The 21,883-nt window shown below is 49.2% G+C and overlaps 1 protein-coding gene across 3 annotated transcripts in view; it reads left to right on the forward strand.

The window, feature by feature from the left end:
* LINGO3 (leucine rich repeat and Ig domain containing 3) overlaps window positions 1-18,870 on the forward strand; it is a 41,592-nt gene extending 22,722 nt beyond the window's left edge. For 2 of the 3 annotated variants that reach the window (XM_081896053.1, XM_081896052.1), the window contains exon 2: window positions 16,590-18,870. In XM_081896053.1, coding sequence (XP_081752179.1) covers window positions 16,624-18,447 — 1,824 coding nt within the window. In that variant the 5' untranslated portion in view covers window positions 16,590-16,623 and the 3' untranslated portion in view covers window positions 18,448-18,870. Of the gene's footprint in view, window positions 1-4,200; window positions 4,506-16,589 lie in introns of those variants that run through there. The other variant, XM_081896051.1, reaches the window with a different exon arrangement.
* The last annotated feature ends 3,013 nt before the right edge of the window (window positions 18,871-21,883 follow it).

A 21,883-nucleotide genomic window follows, 5' to 3' on the forward strand; every position in this document is an offset into this window, starting at 1 on the left:
AGGAAAATATGGTTCAAAACATGGAATAAGGTATTTAAAAATTGGATTTTTGGAAGCAAAAGAGTTAGAACCTCAGACATAGTAAATTATTCATCTCAAGAAGAGATGGGATGGGGAATACCGAATTTAGAATTTTATTATGAAACATTCCAATTGAAAAATCTAATAGATATTGGATATAAGGATCGGATTAAATGGATAAGGCTGGAGAATGAAATAAATGAAGGAATAGGAAGAGAAGGGATATTTAATAGAGATATTAATACGGCTTTTAAGAAGACAATAGGACCAAGGAAAACTGTGTTAGGAATTTGGAAGAATTGGAAAACAAAATGGATGCCAACATACTCAAGGTGGATGCCATTAAAATATATGCAGGAGAGTCAAAGGGAACTGGGTTGGTGGAAGAAATTAGAAGATCAGAGATTTTATAAATTAAAAGATATGTTTGATGAAGAAGGGAATTTAATTACAAAAAAAGTTTTTTTAGAAAAAATAGGAAAACAATATTGGCTGAAAGTGCAAGGACTTTATGATTTAATAAAAACAGAAAGAGCAGAGGAAACAATGAGGATAGAAATGAAAATAGATATGGTGCTGAACAAAAGACAAATAACGGAGAAAGGGATAGCAGGGATCTTATATAAACTGATGATAAGCGACAAAGAAAGAATGATAAGGATAATCCAGATTAAATGGGAGCAGGAAGGTACAATCCTTCCAAACACGGCTCAAGAACTGATGAAGAATATAAACAATATTAAAATAGAAAAGTATAAAGAATTAAGTAGAATTTTTTTATTAAAATGGTATAGAACTCTGGCACAAATGGCGTATATAGTCATTGTGGTCAGGAAAAAGGACTATATTCACACATGTGGAATATAGGAATATTGGCAAAAGGTTATAAAGGTAATTTCTGGACCATTTCAAATAAACATAGAAGTTAATAGGGATTTGTTATTTTCGGGAATACTGGGAAATAACAAAGTAAAGAGTAATAAGCAAGAGTTGTACAAGATTATGATTCTAGCTGGAATGGCAGTTATTGCTTTGGGATGGAAAGAAAAGGCCAAATGGAATATGGAAAAATGGAATGATTATGTTTTTGAATACGTACAGTCAGAAATATTCGCACAGATAGTGGTAGAGGATAGATGGGAAAGTAAATGCCAAAGAATCACAAATAAATGGGCATTTTACAGGAACTGGATAGAAAGAGGGGAAGCCAACCCTAACATACAAGCTCGAATGAACAGACTGTGTACAAGGATAAAGATATGAAGAAGGAAGGCCTGACAGGGGGTGGGGAGGGCTGCAGTGGGGAGGGAGGGGAAAGAAAAAAGAAAAGAAAAAAAGAAAAAGTAAACCGGATGGTATTTTGAATTGATTTTGTTATGTAAGCCTTTTTTTTCAGAAACAATATATATTAATGTTATGTAATTAGGCATTGTAGTATGAATGAATTTTGTTCTGTATTCTTTGTTTTATAGAATATATATAATAATGTTATGTTACTAAGCAAATTTAATAAAACAGAAAGAAGAAGAAAAACATCATTCAGCGTGTTAGGGGTGTCCTGTTCAAACATTCCCTGTCCACAGGGATGTTTTCCTCACTTTGTAGTCTGTTATTGTGGTCTTGGACCCTCTCATCACCCCTTGACTTTTGCTCATGGGAGGAGGGAGAAGGAACATGACTTGCTGAGGTTGGCTGGGACGGGAGCGGGGAGACAGCCTCCAAGACTGTGAGCCTCAGTGCCTGTGGCCAAGGATGGCTTGGCTGTTCTTTGGTGGCTCTTTGCCATTCCCCCAAGGAGTCTGCACTCCACTTGGTGTGACACTGCTTTGGCTTTCTGGGCATCAAAAACACATGCACATGGATATCCACATTGTGATCTCACACAGCTGAAGTTTCCGGCTTGTTTCTCTACAGTCATGAGGGCTGGGAAATTGGTGAATTTCTAAATGTTCTTTGTGAAATGCAAACGCTGAGTTTCGCAAGGTGCTAAATTCTGGTCCATGCCCCAGACAAAGCACAGTGGGTGATGACAATAATGGTATTTGTACATTGGACTCTTTCCTGTTCCCAAAGATTCAAGCATGCACGGCTGTGCCTAGGTGGACACTCGCTCCCTACTCTGCACACGTTGCAAAGAGCTGCTTGTTCTCTCTGCCGAAGAACCTGCTGGGCTCCCTTCCAATGGTCTCCATTACAAGGAGAGCGTAATGAGGGACCTCTCTGCCTTCCCTCTGTCCTGCCATGTGCCAAGTTCTGGTGTCTGCATAATGGATGAACTGCCGTAACTCTACTCCAGCTTCTGCCATCACCACTTCAGCCAAGAGTTTGTTGGCACACCAAGGTGAGGTGTTGGGAGAGATCCACCCTTCAATTTCTTCCCTTCCAGACTCAGCAGAAGCAGAGGGCAACTATCGTAGGACCCCTCCTAGCCATCTCTGTCTTGCTCTGAGTTCCTGGTCTCCTATGTACAGTGGTCTTTGTGGGGCGGGGCTCTAGGGGGCAAGTGCTGATGTTTTCAAGGCCACCTTAGGCTGCAGCCAAGCCCAGCATTTCAGGGTTACAAATGAGGGAGCCTTCCCTTGCCTGGCCTTGTCAATCTGTCTCTCCTCCTTGCTGCTGCTTCAGCTAAAGTGCTTGAGATGACAGATCTTTATGATTCATTCCCCTGATCTGCCACTGCTTCTGGTTTTAGTGCTGATCCCTCCTGAAATGTGTCTCTTTAGAAGACGTCACCTACTCTGTGTATATTCATTGCAATAAACTGTTAAATTTCTACTGCTGTAGAGTTCAGATCTAATGTGCAAACAGCCAGTGTAGCAGATGGCCAGCATCAAGTTGGCAAAGGTGTGTGTGATGGGGAGAGACCTAAGAAGTGCTGCAAGATGACTGCTCTTGAGGGGCCTGTGGCATCCCTTCAAGGAATGTGTCCCACCACATTTGACTGGAAAGGATCATCGACCCATCAGTGGTCCGGACCATATGGGGAGCAGCTGCTGTTTGGGCCTCCCAGGAGCTGGGGCTCAATTTCCCATCAAAATGATTTCCCTGGGTTTGTCACAGCATGAGAACAAGATGCTACATGGCAGGAGGGATGTCAGACATCCAGAATACAAAGCTGTCTTGTGTGGAGGCCCCTGCCAGGCCAGAGCAGCCCACAGCTACGTCCTCGGTGCTTCTGCCCCAGGCACCTGCCATGCTTGGACCCAACTTCCATGTTTCTGGCAGTAAATGGAGAAAAGTGGTCCAGAATGAGGGAGGAAGGAAGAAGCACTGATGTCTGAGCTAAGTTCTGGGTCACCCCAGAGGAATCCTGTGTTTCGCTTTGCACAGCCATGGAACAGCTACCTGAAGAAGCAATGGCTCAGTTTTATTTTCTGAAACAATCTCTAGGCTGTGCCCATTAATTTCAATGGGTCTACTCAGAGTAGGACTAACACTATACATTTAGCATTAAGAGCCTGACAATCGGAATCCCCTGTTCTTTCCACTCCTGACTCCATGAAACTTTCTTATTTTCAGCAGCACAATCTGGAACGTGTGTGTTGCGAACCGTTCCTCTTGTTCAACAAGTGGGAGTCGTCCTGACCTACTCCAAAATCACTCGGTAAATCCAGACCGCCCAGCCCCTGCTCACAAACGCAGAGTCCATATTACAGGGTGTGTGTGTGACACTTCTGGGGCACAAGAACGTCGGAAGCGCTTACGGGATCAGGCCAAAGAGGGGTCACCTGGTCCAGCATCCTGTTCTCATAGGGGCCAACCAGATGCTCGCAAGGGAATCCCTCCTGTGGTTTCCAGCAAATGGTGTTTGGAAGTTTTGCTGCCTCAAACTGTGGATGTAGGGCAGAGACAACTGTGGCTAGAAGCCCTCGATAACCCTCTTCCCCCTCCATGAATTTATCCATCCAGATCGGTGGCTATCGCTGCCTCCGGTGGAGGGAGTTAGTTCCAGAGTTTAACTCTGAGCTGCCCGTGATGTGGGGGGCACGACTGTTCCGCGGGGGGCGTGGATCTGTACGGGTCGCCGCTTTGATCTGGCGCCTTTTGCGGAGAGCACAAGACGGGCACGTCGCCTTGCGTCCCGCGGGGCGCGCTTCTCTTGCGAGCCGCCTCCCGCTGCCCACGCCGCGCTTCTCCGCCCCTTCTCCTCGCTGTCAGCAGCCGTCTGTGTCTGATTCGAGAGGAGAACGGAGGCGAGGCGAGGCGGCTGCAGCCAGCGACCCCCCTCCGCCGCCCGCCCCGGGGCTACCAGAAGCGCCCCTCGGCTTCGCTTGGGGACAGAGAGCGCGCCTGCTCTTCCCTGCGCGCCGCTGCCCCATTGGAAGGGCGGCGGAGGAGCTGCAAGCCGGGGCCCCCGCTCGCCATGAGCCCCAGCCTTGGGGTTCAGGGGCCAGTGGTGGAAGCAGGGAGCGCCCCCCCCCGGGCCTGGCCGCGAACCCCCCGCGGATGCCAGGCAGGAGCGCCTGCCTCGCCCGGCGACTAAGGTGAGCGGATGCGAGGCGGCGGACCCACAGGTGGTGCGGCGCTTTCCCCGGGTTGCTGGGCGCGGGAAGAGGCAGCGCTCCTGGCCGCAGGTCCGAGGCCCGGCTGCTGCCCGCCTCTCGCGGCCGGAGGGAGTTGCGCTGCCGCCGCCGGCGCCCGCAAGGAGCCAGCCACTCGCCCCCCGCGAGGCTCCTCTCTGCTCCCGGGCGACCTTCCGACGGGGACCCGCAAAGGAGCGCAGCAAGGGGGCGCCCTTCTCAGCCTCCCCAGCAAAGGGCACGTCCCGCCGCCGTGGTCACGCTGCCGCTCGCCTTCGCCTTTCACAACAGCCCTGCAGGGTAGCCCAGGCTGCGAGGTCAACCCAGCGAGATGGCTTCTCTCGGGCGCCGCCCCGGCCGGTCTCTTGAGTCCGTTGCCAGGCCACGGAGGGCCAGCAGCCAAGCCTGACAAGCGCAGAATATAGAGGCTTGGGGGGGGGGCGCCACGGCGTTTGGCCCCCTCCCTCCGCCCCGGGATCAGGAGCAGCCTGGCCGAAGGCAGGCGGACCACCCCCCTCTTTTAGCTTTTAATCAATGAAGGCTCAGCGGAGGCTTTGCAAAGAATCCCCGCCGCCCGCAAAGCCCCTTCCCAGAGCAGCCGGCCTCCTAATTCAATTCCCTCGCCTTGTTTAGCCGTAATGTGAGCTGCGGAATGTCCTGCCCAAAGAAAGGGGGACGCGGTTGCTTTTTCCATTAAATATGACCCAGGGAGGTATTTGTGGTGTTTCAAAAAGAAGGCTAAGGAGACAGAGAGGGAGTGGAGGGAGCTAGAGACAGGACGCCCTCAAAGAGCTGGAGCTGTCAATGGGGTGCTGCCTCATTGTGTGCATGAGAGGAGGAGGCAGCTGGAGGGGACAGGAGCCCGTCCCCAGTTTGGGGGGGGGGCTTTCCAGGGAGCCCAAGGGCCTGGTTGGGGCTCTGCTCTGAGGCTTCCCAGTGGGGAAAGGAGCAGACTTGAGCGCTTGGACACAGGAAAGTTTGCTGCTCCAGGAAGCAGCCTGGCTCCATCTCCCTGCTTCTGGTTTTCTTTCTCCCTGCTTTGCTCAGCTGTATGACAAATGGAACAAATAAGCTAAATACTTTTTAATGGGACCCGAGGGCACCATTAAGAAGAGTGTGTGTTACAGTGACAGAGGAGGAATTTGAGAAGCAAACTGCTAGCAATATAAAACCAAATAATTAAAAGAAACATTAAATACATAAGAAGCAACAGTACTGTAAAATGGCAGCGGAGGAGGAGCTGCAGGGGAAGCAAAGCAAATTCCGTACATCCATCTTTGATTCAGGGGGGGGGGTCTCCACAAATGCAGCACCCGGGTCCCAGATGGTGGCCACAGGAATAATGCCAGGAACCATCACTGCTTGCCCAAGGGGCTTTTGCTGCTTGCAAGGTCCTCCAGAACCCAAATCATAGTGCGAGAGGCAAGACCCTTCCCGTCCCAGAACTCCAAGGAGGGGGGCAATGAAAGCAACAGCTTCCAGTCTCAGCCAAGAATGTGAGAGTCCCTGGCTAGGAGTTGAAGGGGTGATCAAAGGGTGACTTTCTAGAACTTGAGCCCACTTTTGTTTCCTTCCAGCAAAGATCCAGGGGGCACAACCCCCCCATCATTCACTTGCTGGATAAAGGCCTGCATTACCAGGTGCTATGAGGGCCCGGGGGGTGCGCTCCTTCAGGCACCACAGCCCATTCCACCTGGAGTGCAGCCCCCTTGGCAGCATTTGGGACCCGAGCCCCTCTGGATGACAAATGCAGGATGCCTTGCTGGTCCTCACTTTCCACCTTTAGGATAGACACCTATGGGAGACGAGGGCTTCAACAGGGAGGGAATCCCAGGGAGGGAATCCCAGGGAGGGAGGGCCCACAGAGGCTCGTTCCAGATCTGGTAACTGCTGAGCCACATCCTCTTCCTCCACTTAAGCCTAGCCTATCAAGCTAGCTGACATTCACCTGCCTTGGAAAAGGTGGACCCACCTTGGGATTCCTTCCAGGAAGTCAGCAAAATGTTAGCACAAGGCTGCACTTAAGAAGCAGGAAGGACATCTGTACCTAGTTGGGGGGGGGGGTCGCTTTGTTTTTGCGACAGAAAATTTTGCTTAGGTGCATTCCCTTGCTTTCTCCCTCCCTGCTCCCCCCCACCAGATACTTGGTGCAGATAAAAGGCAGAAGAGCCTGTGGGGCTGAGAAGCCTCCCCAACTGCCCCCCACTCAAATTCCAGCCCCTCTTCCCGCTGGCCAGGAAGCCCCTAAGGGCCTTTTCTTGCCTGGACACCAAGAGAAATGTTAATATGAATTAAAAGGCAGAAAAGCACATTCTGTTGGAAGCAAAGTGTTGTTGACCCCGGAGGACCAATTCTCTTGAACATATTACATGCTTGGAGAGCTCAAAACCAAGAGTAGAACAGATGAGCAGGCTGTGGGTGAGGAGAAGGAGGAGGAAATGGGGTTGGGGGGGGGAATTTCCCTATTACCAGAGAAGCAAATAGACACCTCCTTTGTTCAAGAATAATGCTTTGCCTTTGGGGATCCTTCGATTTGAGTCCTTCTGAGGCGGCCCCTGGGATCATCTTCGCTGTCTGGCAAAGTATGCAAGGCAGTCACTGAGGATGTGTCCACAAAACAAATTGAATCTGCCTTTGAACCTGTTCTGACTGCCATGGCTCCTAACCAAAGAAGTGGCTGTTCTGCAAGAGGGCAGCTAAGTATGGTACTCTGATGGGAGGACTGTGCTAATGACACCCCTTCCTGCAATTCCTCTTTAAAGCATCTCCAGAGCATTAGTTTCATGGGACAGCAGCCAACCTCAATTCAAATGCAGATCCAGGATCCTTTCATTGGCCATAATGACCTGGGCATGTATGTTTGTTGTCCCATTGTTGTTGTTTAGTCGTGTCCGACTCTTCGTGACCCCATGGACCAGAGCACGCCAGGCACTCCTGTCTTCCACTGCCTCCTGCAGTTTGGTCAAACTCATGCTGGTAGCTTCGAGAACACTATCCAACCATCTCATCCTCTGTCGTCCCCTTCTCCTTGTGCTCTCAATCTTTCCCAACATCAGGGTCTTTTCCAGGGAATCTTCTCTTCTCATGAGGTGGCCAAAGTATTGGAGTCTCAGCTTCAGGATCTGTCCTTCCAGTGAGCACTCAGGGCTGATTTCCTTAAGAATAGATAGGTTTGATCTTCTTACAGTCCATGGGACTCTCAAAAGTCTCCTCCAGCACCATAATTCAAAAGCAACAATTCTTTGGCGATCAGCCTTCTTTACGGTCCAGCTCTCACTTCCATACATCACTACTGGGAAAACCATAGCTTGAACTATACTTTGTTGGCAAGGTAATATCTCTGCCGGCAAGGTGATATCTCTGCTTTTTAAGATGCTGTCTAGGTTTGTCATTGCTTTTCTCCCAAGAAGCAGGCGTCTTTTAATTTTGTGGCTGCTGTCACCATCTGCAGTGATCATGGAGCCCAAGAAAGTAAAATCTCTCACTGCCTCCATTTCTTCCCCTTCTATTTGCCAGGAGGTGATGGGGCCAGAAATGCAGTGTTTGTGGCAACTACCCTGGTTGGAGCTCAGAAAATTAGTCATAAGATTTATTTTAAAGACTAATATTCATGGCTCTAGCAGCCAAATCATCTGCAGAGGAATTCTCCAGCTGCCAGTCTGTAGTTGCAACACTTTTTTTAAAAAAAAATATTTATTACTTTTAAACCTTACAAAAAAGAAAAAGAAAAAGACGAGAAAAGACAAAGGGAAAAGGCAAAAAAGAGAAGAAAAAAGAAGGGGGAAAATACAATACAATATATAAACAATACAAAACACAACATTAACACATTAAACTAAACAAAACAAAGCAAAAACAATTTAAAAACATACATCATACCATTTCAACACCCTATCTTTCATTCCCTTGTTTCATCGACTTCCTCTCACCTCCCTTTTTGTATTCCACTTCTATTAATTGTTTCAGCAATTCCTTTCCATCTTTCTCTATTTTTTGTCATATAACTATCTTAACATATTTTTAACCTTATTTTCCAATAATACATATAGTACTTATGCTTAACTCCTTATAACATTTCTACTAAAGCCATATAATTTCATTCCAACATTTTTCTAACACTCATTAATTTTACAGTATTTCTATAAGTAGACTTTCCCCCAATCTTCTTCCACCATCTCTTCTCCCTGGTCTCAGATTCTGCCAGTCATTTCCGTCAATTCCATATAGTCCATCAACCTGGTGATCTTCTGTCCGAGGCTCTTAACTCTTTTCCAAGTCCCTTCTGCAGGTCTTCTCCATATTTATACATGCATTTCTACTGATCTTGTTCTTATTTTCCTTCCTTTGATGCTGAAGAGTAGATCTCGGGGAAGCTCCAACCTAGCAATGCTTTTATTCCTTCTCAACAGGTCTGCCAGATTTCCATAGTTGAAACTAAGATCCAAAAGATATTTCAGGACATATTTCAAAGTTCCTCCAACTCTGAAGGCCCCCACAACTCCAATCTCCTCCTGGCCCAAATCCAGGTCCCAAAGGTCAGTAGATCCCTGCATGAGGGGGTCTATCCAACTCTCCTTCTCCAGTCCAAGCAGGGCTCCGATCCTCAAAATCTGACTTTTTCTAGATTCGATCATAAAAGGCCTCGACTTATAGTCCTCAATTTGCCTCTGTAAGGCAAATGGGAGCATTTGTATTACTTTAGGTTCAACAACAACTACTTTTTCCTTCGCTTTCTCCACAAATTGCCAAGTCAAAGTAGATTCCTGTATCATATCCTGAATAATTTCTGTATTGGTGTTCACTTTTTGTCCCAAATTTGTCACTTTTTGTCCCAAGTTATCAATTTTAGTAGTCATAACATCCGTCTTCTTGTGGAGCTGTTTCAATGAGTACGTAATTTATCTTACATAATGCAATCACTAAAGCTTCTCCTGTCGACATTCTTAAGTGGTCCAAGGTCAATCCCTGATTCTCACAGTTTCTTATCTTGCAGCTGGAGATTCCCCCAGCTCAACTCTTGTAACATGTATTTGCAACACTTTTTACCATTCCTAGGAAAACACAGTTGTGTGGGGTGGTAGAGGGAGATTTGGCAGCTTAAATGCAGGCAATGAAGGAAAGAGTCGTTAACAACCCCCCACACTGTCTGACAACAACTAAGGTCCAAGTGCACAACACCAAGTTCTTCCCCACCATCCTTCAGCCACATCAGGGGGTAGCGGCAGGAAGCCAGGCACCTTGGGGCAAGTGCATAACATCTAGTTGCTCCTGGCCCTTTATATATATATATATATATATGCAGGTTTTGGTGTCCTCGGGTGTCTTCCCGTGTAAAAGTTGGGGTGTCTAGGCGACGTTTCGACGAGGTCTCACTCGTCATCTTCAGGCTGGTGCTTTCGGCTTCTTGTTACTGGAACAGAGCAGGATCTCAGTGTTTGAGTTCCTATAAATACTGTTGAGGGGGTGTGGTGTATAGCCTCCAATGTTCTGGGCAGAGAGGAAGTTCCCAGGCTAGTGTGCCTTTTCTTCTTTTGTTCCTTAATTACTTGAGGGATATCCTGAGTGATTTCTTGAGTGATATCCTGAGTACCACTTAGGTGGGTCATTAGGTGTGGATTAGTTGCTAAAGTCTTTGTGTCTTGACCCAAACCCAGACCCTCTCCACAGATAAATTACAGACACCATCCAGTAGCCAAACCATGGAGGCACCTCCGGATGCTGCACCCCCCTGCAATCCCTACACAGATCTGGCTGACACAAGCCACAAAACCACAGCTCGCCCCTATACACGAAGCCAAGCCAGAGCACAACTAAGTGCAGTACAGCCATCTTCTCAGAAAAACTCTTCACAAAGTTCAAGAGGTCAAGACACAAAGACTTTAGCAACTAATCCACACCTAATGACCCACCTAAGTGGTACTCAGGATATCACTCAAGAAATCACTCAGGATATCCCTCAAGTAATTAAGGAACAAAAGAAGAAAAGGCACACTAGCCTGGGAACTTCCTCTCTGCCCAGAACATTGGAGGCTATACACCACACCCCCTCAACAGTATTTATAGGAACTCAAACACTGAGATCCTGCTCTGTTCCAGTAACAAGAAGCCGAAAGCACCAGCCTGAAGATGACGAGTGAGACCTCGTCGAAACGTCGCCTAGACACCCCAACTTTTACACGGGAAGACACCCGAGGACACCAAAACCTGCATTCCTGTACCCGTGAAAATCTACGAAAGCAAATATATATATATATATATATATATATATATATATATATATATATATATATATATATATTAGCGGGACGCAGGTGGCGCTGTGGGTTAAAGCCTCAGCGCCTAGGACTTGCCGATTGAAAGGTCGGTGGTTTGAATCCCTGCGGCGGGGTGCGCTCCCGCTGCTCGGTCCCAGCGCCTGCCAACCTAGCAGTTCGAAAGCACCTCCGGGTGCAAGTAGATAAATAGGGACCGCTTACCAGCAGGAAAGTAAACGGCGTTTCCGTGTGCGGCTCTGGCTCGCCAGAGCAGCGATGTCACGCTGGCCACGTGACCCGGAAATGTCTTCGGACAGCGCTGGCCCCTGGCCTCTTAAGTGAGATGGGCGCACAACCCCAGAGTCTGTCAAGACTGGCCCGTACGGGCAGGGGTACCTTTACCTTTAGCTTATATATTTATTAACAGTTTAAAGATTACAAAAAGAAGAAAAAAAATTAAACAAGACAATACAATACATTACAAAAACAAAAACACTACATAAAACATTGAATTAACAAAACAAAACAATTAAAAACACATCCAATATTTTCAAAATCTTGTCTTTCATTCACTTGTTTCAGCGACCTCCTCACACCTCCCTTTTTGTATTCCACTTCAGTTAACTGTTTCAGCAATTCCTTTCCATCTTCCTCTGTTTTCTGTCCTGTAATTTATCTTAACATATTCTAACCTTATTTTTCCCTTTAATGCATTAACAATCTATTTGTACTTAATTTCTTATAACCAGTGGCGTAGCGTGGGGGGTGCCAGGGGTGCCGGCCGCACCGGGCGCAACATCTGGGGGGGCGCGAGTCCAGAGGGAAGGGACAAGTTCCTTCCTCTGCCGGGCGCCCCGCCGCCGCCACCACAGCGCCCACTCACTGCTCGCAGGAGGAGCAGCCGCTGCAGCAGCGCTGACGCCGCCACCGACGCCTGGCCGGGCAAGGGCAGCCTCCGCACCCCGCCGCCGCCGCCATCCCCTCGGCCCAGCCACAGGCAGCGGCTGCTTCTGCCGACGGGGAGGGAGGAGAGCTCCGAGGGGCCTCGCCGCGCCCTGCGCTCCCCAAAACCCTCCGAGAGGAAGCCGGCGGGCGGGCGAGGGTCTCCCGGCGGAAGGGGGCGCCGCTGGCTCCGGCTCTCAGCGCAAGTCTCAGCCGCGGGGGGGGGGGGCGGCGAGGACGGAGCGCGGCTGGAAGCCCCCGGACCCGGCCGGGAGGAGGCGAGGCGCTCGCCAAGCCCGGATCTGGAGCGCCTCGGAGCGCGGACTCCACCTACAGCCCAAGGAGAGGAGGGGGCGGGGAGGCGCCCGAGGGGAGGGGGCTTCGGCTGCCTCGGCTCGCGGAGGCTCCGCAAATAATAAATTTAATAAATTCCTGCTGAGCCTTAAGGGGGGGTCCTTGGCTCCTTCGCTCGCCCCCAGCCCCAGTGGCGTAGCGTGGGGGGGTGCAGGAGGGCCGGCCGCAACATCTGGGGGGGGCGCTCACACTGGAGTGCTAAAATCCACGGGTTAGGGGGCGCAAATTACTTGCCTTGCCCCGGGTGCTGACAACCCACGCTACGCCACTGCTTATAACATTTCTGCTAAAGCCATATAACTTCATACCAACATTTTTCTAACATTCATTGATTTTACAGTATTTCTGTAAATAATCTTTAAATTTTTTCCAGTCTTCTTCCACCAACTCTTCTCCCTGGTCTCGGATTCTGCCAGTCATTTCCGCCAGTTCCATATAGTCCATCAACTTCATCTGCCATTCTTCCCGGGTGGGTAAATCTTGTGTCTTCCAATACTTTGCGATGAGTATTCTTGCTGCTGTTGTTGCATACATAAAAAAAGTTCTGTCCTTCTTTGGCACCAATTGGCTGACCATGCCCAGGAGAAAGGCCTCTGGTTTCTTCAGGAAGGTATATTTAAATACCTTTTTCATTTCATTATAGATCATCTCCCAGAATGTCTTAATCCTTGGGCATGTCCACCAAAGGTGAAAGAATGTACCTTCAGTCTCATTACATTTCCAACATTTATTGTCAGGTAAATTATAAATTTTTGCAAGCTTGACTGGTGTCATGTACCACCTATAAATCATTTTCATTAATTTCTCTCTCAAGGCATTACATGCCGTAAATTTCATACCTGTGGTCCATAACTGTTCCCAGTCAGCCATCATAATGTTATGTCCAACATCCTGTGCCCATTTAATAATAGCAGATTTCACCGTTTCATCCTGAGTGTTCCATTTCAACAGCAAGTTATACATTCTTGACAAGTTCTTAATTTTGTCAATTCTGTTTCCAATTTTGATTTTTCCACCTGGAAGCCAACTTTTTTGTCCAAGTTATATGCCTCCATTATTTGATAGTAATGGAGCCAATCTTGCACTCTATTTTTTAATTTTTCAAAACTCTGCAGTTTTATTCTTTCTCCCTCTTGTTCCAGAATTTCCCAATATTTTGGCCACTTGGCCTCCATATTGAGTTTTTTCTGTACCTTCGCTTCCATTGGTGACAACCATCTTGGGGTTTTCTTTTCTTTTCCAAATATTAAACAGTGCTTTTCTAACAATATGGTTTTTAAACGCTTTATGTGCTTTTACCTTATCATACCACAAATATGCATGCCAACCAAATATGTTGTTGAAACCTTCCAAATCCAGCACATCAGTGTTTTCAAGAAAACTAGTTGCTCCTGGCCCTTGACACACACACCCCGTCTCGTGTTCCTGGGCTCTTCTTGACCCTCCCCCCTTAGAAGTCTCTCCCATCTCTGATGCTCTTGCTGGGAGATCTCCAATTAAACTTTTTATTGCATTAGCCATAGGCCATGGCATCATTCAGAAGGAGAACGAAACACACCCACACCCACACACCAATAACCATAAAAATATTTGGGCACTGATATACAATAAAACCATGGTCATGGCTACTAAAATTATTTGTTGCATTAAATGGAATAGAATAGCAAAAGATTCTCAGCTAAGATGTGCCAAATTAAATATCCGAATCCCCTTTGCAGTTGATTGCTATTGTGTCTAGTTCCTTCCTCCTGATCTTCTTAACTGCCAGCACATAAAGTGCTGCTTTATAAGTAACAAAGTCGTTGGTGTCACTCAGCAGCCATTTCACCCTTTCCAACCTATTCAAATGTCTTCCATTCGTAAACAGGTTTTATAAATCGGTCTCTTGGGTCTATGTATAACGGGCACTGCAATAAATAATGGCACAGGTCCTCGGAGCAGGGTTGTCCACATGGATAGAATCTCTCTTCATAATGTACTTTGCTGTACCACCCATCCAACACCATCGAGGGCATCGATTGGAATCGTAGTTCTGTAAAAGCGATTCTTAGTACAGCAAGTGGGAACTTTGTCAGGTATCTGGCTCAGCCATGCTCGGTTTTGATAAGTGGAAACCATGCTGAGCTCTTGGTAGAAGCAATCATGGTTAGATTGCTTTCTGCATCGGACCTAAGGAGACAGTCTCTTAAGTGCCTCTTATCCATCTTCGTGGTCACCTGAAGATTTGTAATTGATATTGGGACAAGAGGCATTGGATGCCAACCTTCCAGCATTTGGTCTGTTCCCGTTCTGTGTAAGACATAGCGGGGAATCTCTCCTCCGAAAGAGACTGAAGTCTTTTCACATAATTTAGGCAAATTTAGGCAATTCTAGCCTGTATTGTTGCCACGTCAGCTTCAGCACGAAGAAGAGCAGCAGCTGGGGTCCCGTTGGGGAGTGAGAACACTTTCTTGAGGAATTTGTTATGCACTATTTCTAAGGCTTTGTTAGCCTTTAGGTCCATGCCCCATATCGCTACTCCATGGAGCATCTGGGAAACCACTTTGCTGGCAAAGATTTTCAGCACAGGTTCTAGTAACTGGCCACAAGCTTTCTGTGCTTTGAGTTTCGTAGCCTCAATGTGCCCCTTCCACGATAGCGTCTCAGTGAAGAGAACTCCCAGATATCTGAAGGAGTGTGTTTGCTCCAGATCCTGCTGATCCATTTTCCATTTGAATCTGGGACTACGCTTCCCAAAGACCATAATTTGGGTCTTGGGGTAATTCACGGCGAGGTCTTCCTGCTTGCAATAATGCTAAGCAGATTGTTAAGATCTAATCGGGAGTGATAGGAGCACCACATCATTGGCATACAGCAGACAAGATATTTTCCTATTGCTAATTGATGGGGTGGGGGATTGCGCCAGTGCTACGTGTGGTGCCATATCATTTATGTAAAAGTTTAAGAGTGTGGGAGCCAATATGCAGTGCTGGGAGATCAGTTCCTGCCCTTTGATTTTACATTAGAGGACCACTGAGGAAGAGAGATACTTTTCTAGGGTAACTCAGTGAGATTCTTTGGGGAGGGGTCCTCCCTTCTGCCACAGGGACTGCACTTGAGTCAGAACCACCTGAGTCCCCTCTGCCTCCCACCCTCAAGACCTCAGTGTACACTAAGTTATTATATAAGAAAGGGAGGGGGAAATTAAATGGCTGCAAAACAAATTCCTGCTTCTCTTCCCCTCCCTGAAAAGGGAAGAAAAAATGAGTCCAATTTATTTTTAGCTGCCTAAAGAGGGGGCTTTGCATTATTATTCCTCAAGGGTGAGCTGCTGCTGCTGCTGCTGCTCTTGCTGCTATTAATCCATAATCTACAAAGAATGGATTCTGCAATCACCAGTTTTTTAAATGTGAAATCTGCCAAGGATGTTTTGTGATCTGCAGGAAAAGGAAAATCCTCTTTGCTACATGTAAACGTGCAAGTGCTTGGTTCTGTTCTGGAGAGGGGGCAAGATGGAGGGGGGGGCTCTTCAACACGCAGGTGGGCACCCCAATTATGGCATGTGTCTCTCTCTCACACACACCTGCAAAGTCTTTGCTTCTTCCAGAAGAGCGAAGCCAGCATCGTACAGCGGCTGTGTGTGTAAGCTAGGTTGTTTGTATAGGGCACAAGCAAAGGAAAGGAGGGTCTCTGCCCCAAGGCACCTCCCATATTCTCTGCTCTGCCTGTAAGGAGAGTGGCTGTCATCCCAAGGCCATGGCACACCCATGCGCACTTTGAGAGCCAGTGTGGTGTAGTGGTTAAGAGCGGTAGTCTCCTAATCTGGGGAACCGGGTTCGCGTCCCCGCTCCTCCACATGCAGCTGCTGGGTGACCTTGGGCCAGTCACACTTCTTTGAAGTCTCTCAGCCCCACTCACCCCACAGAGTGTTTGTTGTGGGGGAGGAAGGGAAAGGAGAATGTTAGCCGCTTTGAGACTCCTGAAGGGGAGTGAAAGGCGGGATATCAAATCCAAACTCTTCTTCTTCTTCTATATGCAAAGGGACTTGCAGAACAGGGCAAGGGCAGCTCCCCTCTCGAGAGCCCGGGGGGGTGGTTCTTCCTCAAAGGAAGTGAAACTGGTAGGCTAAAAAAGACTCTTCTCTTCTCGCCTGGGCCTCATGCGCACTTTAGTTTTAATGATTCATATTACTCAGCTTGGTCTCATCCCCACCAACTCACCTGCCTTTCCTTGCTCCTCCATGGCCTGTTTGCTGCTATGTGTCTCAGTAGTCAAGGGGGGCAGAGGGGCAACTGCCCCCTAGATCAAGTAAAACAAAAGAAATATTTCTCTGCCCAATCCCATTGGTTCTGCCACCCACCAGAAAAGTCCTGCCCCACCTAAGTAAGTCCTGCCTCCCATAACAAAAATCCTGGCTATGCCAATGGCCTTGGTACAGGGGCAGGGGTTCCCATGGCAGAGGCCTGCCAGAGCAGCTGCATCTATGTCTGTAACTCCCTCCTCTCCCTCTCTCTTGCAGGTGCGTGGGAAGATGGTAGGATGTCTGTAGGACCATGCACTGCACCATGACATGCTGCTGCTGTTTTCTGGTTTTGGTTTTTCACTGTGTCCTCCTGAGTACAGCCTCAGTGGCGGCTTGCCCAGCACGCTGTGACTGCATCCCCCAGATCAAGTCTGTCAGCTGCCACCGCAAGCGCCTCACCGCAATCCCTGAGGGAATTCCCACGGAGACCAAGATCTTGGAGCTTAACAAGAACCGCATCCGCTGCCTGAACTCGGGGGACCTGTCCCCATTTCCACTATTGGAGGAGCTGGACTTCAGTGAGAACATCATCGCCAGTGTAGAGCCGGGTGCCTTCAGCAACCTCCTGAACCTGCAGGTCTTGCGCCTTCGTGGCAACCAGCTCAAGCTGCTCCCCCCGGGCGTCTTCACCAAGCTCTCCAACCTCACCGTCCTGGACATCAGCGAGAACAAGATTGTCATCCTCCTGGACTACACATTTCAAGACCTGAGGAGCCTCAGGATCCTGGACCTTGGGGACAATGACCTGGTTTATGTCTCTCGGAAGGCCTTCTCCGGCCTCCTGGGCCTGCAGCAGCTGACAATAGAAAAATGCAACCTGACAGACATCTCCGCAGAGTCGCTCTCTCGCCTCCAGAACCTACAGGCCCTCCGGCTCAGGCACCTGAGCATTGCCACAGTGGAAGACCAAAACTTCAAAAAGCTTTGCAACCTCTGGCAGCTAGAAATTGACAACTGGCCATTCCTGGAGGACATATCACCAAATGGCTTCCAAGGACTCAACCTCACCTCACTCTCAATCACGTACACAAACATCACTGCTGTCCCAACAGCTGCCTTGAGGAACCTGGGGCATCTCATGTACCTGAACCTCTCCTACAACCCCATCAGCACAGTCCCCAAGGGCGCCTTCCGGGACCTCATCCGGCTCAGAGAGCTCCACATGGTGGGTGCCTTGTTGGCCTTGGTAGAGCCCCAGGCGCTGTATGGCTTGAGGCAAATCCGCCTTCTCAATCTCTCCAACAATTTCTTGTCCACTTTGGAGGAAAGCAGCTTCCACTCTGTCAACACTCTGGAGACACTCAGGGTGGACCGGAACCCCTTAGTCTGCGACTGCCGCCTCCTCTGGATCCTCCAGCGCCGGAAGACGCTCAACTTCAATGGTCAACCGCCAATGTGTTCCTCACCACCCGAGATCCAGGGTGACGCCCTGCGCGACTTCCCAGACTCTGTGCTCTTTGAGTACTTCACCTGCCAAAAGCCAAAAATCAGGGACCGGAAGCTCCAGCACATCACTGCTTACGAAGGGCAGGCTGTGTCCTTCCTGTGCCAGGCTGACGGAGAGCCCCCCCCCTCCATCGTCTGGGTTTCTCCTCAGCATCGGATGATCACTAGCAGGAGCACTGGGCGAGTTGCCGTCTTACCCAGTGGGACGCTGGAGATCCGCTACACACAGATCCAAGACAGTGGGACCTACATCTGCATCGCCAGCAATGCCGGTGGCAACGACACATACTTTGCCACGCTGACCATCAAGGGGCACTTGGCCAACGGAGCCCTTTATGCAAACCGGACCCTGCACCTCAGTGACTTCAACGACACTTTGCACAACAGCACACAGGTCTTCTTGAAGTTCACACTTGACCTCAAGACTATCCTGGTGTCCACTGCCATGGGGTGCATCACCTTCCTGGGCGTGGTGCTCTTCTGCTTTCTCCTCCTCTTTGTCTGGAGTCGAGGCCGTGGGCAGCACAAGAACCACTTCTCTGTGGAGTACTCTTTCCGCAAGGTGGACGGCCCAACCACAGCGGCTGGGCAAGGGGGCGCCAGGAAGTTCAACATGAAGATGATCTGAACTGCTGGCAGGCTGGGAGGGGGGCCCTGCTGGGAACACCCGCAAGGAGAACCAAGTGGGCTGTGGGTGCTGCTGCCCTTCCTCTGCCATCAGTTCAGTTCAACTTCAAGGACTTAGACCAGGCAAGCAGTGACCGTGCTGGGGGACCTCTGTCACACCACACTTGCCAAGGGTGCCATGAACCTAGTGGCAGCATTGCCCATCGTGGCTGGCCCAGTGCCAGCACCCAGCAAGGTGGGGAAGACCCTGGCACCCTGGCAGAGCCTGCTGCTGCCACCAGAGCCTCCTGATGCGGCTCGGCCGGGTGGTAGCAGCACCAGACAGAGCTGCAGCTCACCTGGAAAGCACCAAGTGGCCACCTAGCACCGCCCTGGTCCTGATGCTCGCACGTGGATGGGAGCGGCATCATTAGCAGGGTGGGTTTGGTTACTGCACTGCATGTGACTTCCCCCAGGCTGAAGGGCAGCCCTGGCCAGGGGCTTCTGCCTCTCTCTTTTTCTCCCTGTCTCTGGGCTTCTATCCCCCATGGACAACGTGCTCCACGCAAACAACGCAGGGGGCTGTTCAGGTCTTTTTGCTGTAGATGACTTTTGTCCTTTGTTTCATCAACTATGCATCTTTCAAGTAATGGGAGCATTACTCTTGGGCTTTAAAGAACCTCACCTCTCTCTCATTTTTCTAAGTGACATATTTGGAAATCTCTGTTGAGCTGAGTGCTTGTTTTAAACCATTTATATGCACACCTAACAGGCATCTTCCTGTGCGGCTGAGGACTCCCTGTGCAGGGAGGGAAGAGGGAGACCAACCCACCTTTGCCTGCCAGACCAGTGCCAGCAATGTGGAGGCTATGCTGGGGGAGATGCAGTGCCTTGTAAGAACCCTGTCTAACATTTTTACTAATAATGAGGAGTATGTTGGCAGACAACTGCCCTCTGTGCCGAGACCCTCCTCAACAAAGCAATAACCTGCTTCTTCCACTTGGCTGGCTAGGACTGTGCTGCACTGTGCACTGTCCTGCACTCTCCCCAAGGGAGAGCCAAGCTTTGAGTGTGTAGAAGAGAGAGGGAGAGAGAGAGAGAGAGAGAGAGAGAGGGAGAGAGATGTAAAGTGAAATGTTGGCTGCCCTCTTCTTTTCATTGAATAAGACTAGAAGCCACTTGGAGGAGTGTTAGCTGGTTTAGTGGGGGAAGGAACACTCTGGACAGAAAGAATTCATTGCCACCTTTGAGCCCCACCAAGGGCCCCACTACAAGTCCTGGTGGCTTGAGGTGGACTCTGAGGAAGGCCAAGGGTGGCTGGACCAAGGCCAAGGCAGAGCAAGGGGTTGAGCTGCCCCAGTTAGGGATGTGTACAAAGTGCTTTCTGCCATCCCTACAACCTTCCTGTGAAGTGGGCAAGGTTGCAAGAAGGTGGCTGGCCCAGGGCCCTGATGGATGTGGCTGATTCTCCCAAATAGGCACAGCCCCATGGCAGGTTCCAGTTGGGTCACCTTCCCCTTCCCCTCCTTGGCTGGCAGATCCCAGCTGCAAAAGAAGCCTGAGCAGTCAGGAGCCGCTGGCGCCTTACAGCAAATCCCAAGAACAGGGTCCCTTTTGCGCCTTCCCTGCCTGCCGCACAGGAGAGGAGAATCTTCCGAGGCTCTGCCTGCCAAGGGAAGTGGTGTGTGTGTGTGTGTGTGGTTGCACATCCATCCACGCATGAGCTAGAAGATTATGCTTGTTGATGATAATGTATTATTTCTGCTAAACGAGGTTTTGGCTGACATATTTACTGGCATCTGTTTTGGTTTCCAATGAAAACACCAACTGGCAGGGAAGACTGGGATAGGAAATTAGTATTTTAGAGAGCAAGGCAGGTCAGCAATGGAGAAGTGCGCATTTGCTTGCTGGGATGGTGCTGATTGGACCTTCCAGGGCAAGAGATGTGGAGGCGTCTGTCAGCCAGAACTCCTCAGAGATGCTGCTGGATCAATGCTAATAAAATAGAGGGAAGGCTGCCACTCAGTTCCGCTCCGTCTGTTCCTCCTCCCACCACCTGGTCTGCTCTAAAGGGTAGCAAAAGGCGTGAAAGTTGGGGTCGGGACAGTGCGCCACTGAAGGGCATACTGAAAAGACAGAAGCTTGGCCAGAGAAAGATTTTGCAGGGGAAATTCAGCCTGCTCCCCGTGACCTCTTGGCAATAGAGACCTCTCCAAGCTCTCAGGTGTGTTTGCCTGGCCTTCGAACATTTGGCCCTCTTCCTCTCACCCACCTGTAAAATGGCAACAGCAGCCAATTCATGTAGCTATTTTGAGGGCCAACACAAGTGTGACTAGGAGTGCTGAATACATAGCTAAATCCTGGCTTGTGGACTGCCAAGCGGAGAGTCCGAAAGTGGCTTCCTTTGCAGTGCTGGCCCGAGGGCACTGAGCAGCCATGGACTGTATGTGTCTGGAGGCACCTTAAAGATCAAGATTTAGTGTGGCATGAGTTTCCATAGACCAATTAATTTATGATATTTATTTATTGCCTGGCCAGGGAGGTCCAAGCTGTGTACATGTTTCTCCCCACACCGATTTTATCCTCACCAACACTGCGAAAGTAGGCTAGGCTCAGAGGTGGAGTTTGGCCAAGTGGGCTGAAACTGTATCTGCCCAGTCTGTGGCTCTTTAAACACCACACAACGTTGGCTCTTGGCGTCTAGAGACCACTTGCATCAGACCACAAATATTTGAGCTGCAATAATGTGTTTGACAAAAGGGGGGGAGCAGTCAGCTTTGGGCTGAGTAGCCTTTGGCTCTCTGGATCTCTGACTTAGAGGCCATGAAGAAATCTATTGTCAGTACCCACGCCATTCCCCTCTGCATCTTCTGGACTCCTCTCCACCGCACCCTGCTCACTTCAAAAACAACTTCTCCAACAGTCCCAATCACTTGGCCCTTCCTTCCATTTTGGTGGAATAACACTGGACAGAGATGTAAGATCTTACACAGGGAAGGGGCAAGGGGGAAATCACAACCATGAAACTATTTCATCCTTCCCCCCGCCCAAGAAGTAGGAAAGGAGCCCAGCACTGATTTTGAGGGTGGATGAAATTTGCTGGAGTTTGGGGTGGTGGATGCTCAAAAAGCCAAGAGTGGGAAAGTCATTCACTGTCCCCATGGAATACCTTGTTTATACAGAATGTGTACACTTTTTAATATGTATGACTGCATGTACAATACAGCAATGTATCACATAATCACCTCCGTCTCCTGTTTGTTTTATGCTTTGGTGCCTCTTCTCAGTTATATGATGATGAGAACAGAATCCTTTGCACAATGAGCCCCTTTGTGGAAGTGGGAGTCTCAGTCAGCCATGTGGGCTTGTATAAGCTGTGCTGGCTGAGAGATCTAAATGCTATTTATTATTTAGGCAGATTTACAGCACCTGAACCAGGACTTCCTCTGCTAGCACGT

Source organism: Podarcis melisellensis, assembly GCF_964234715.1.
Source record: "Podarcis melisellensis genome assembly, chromosome: 18".
Lineage (NCBI taxonomy): Eukaryota > Metazoa > Chordata > Lepidosauria > Squamata > Lacertidae > Podarcis > Podarcis melisellensis.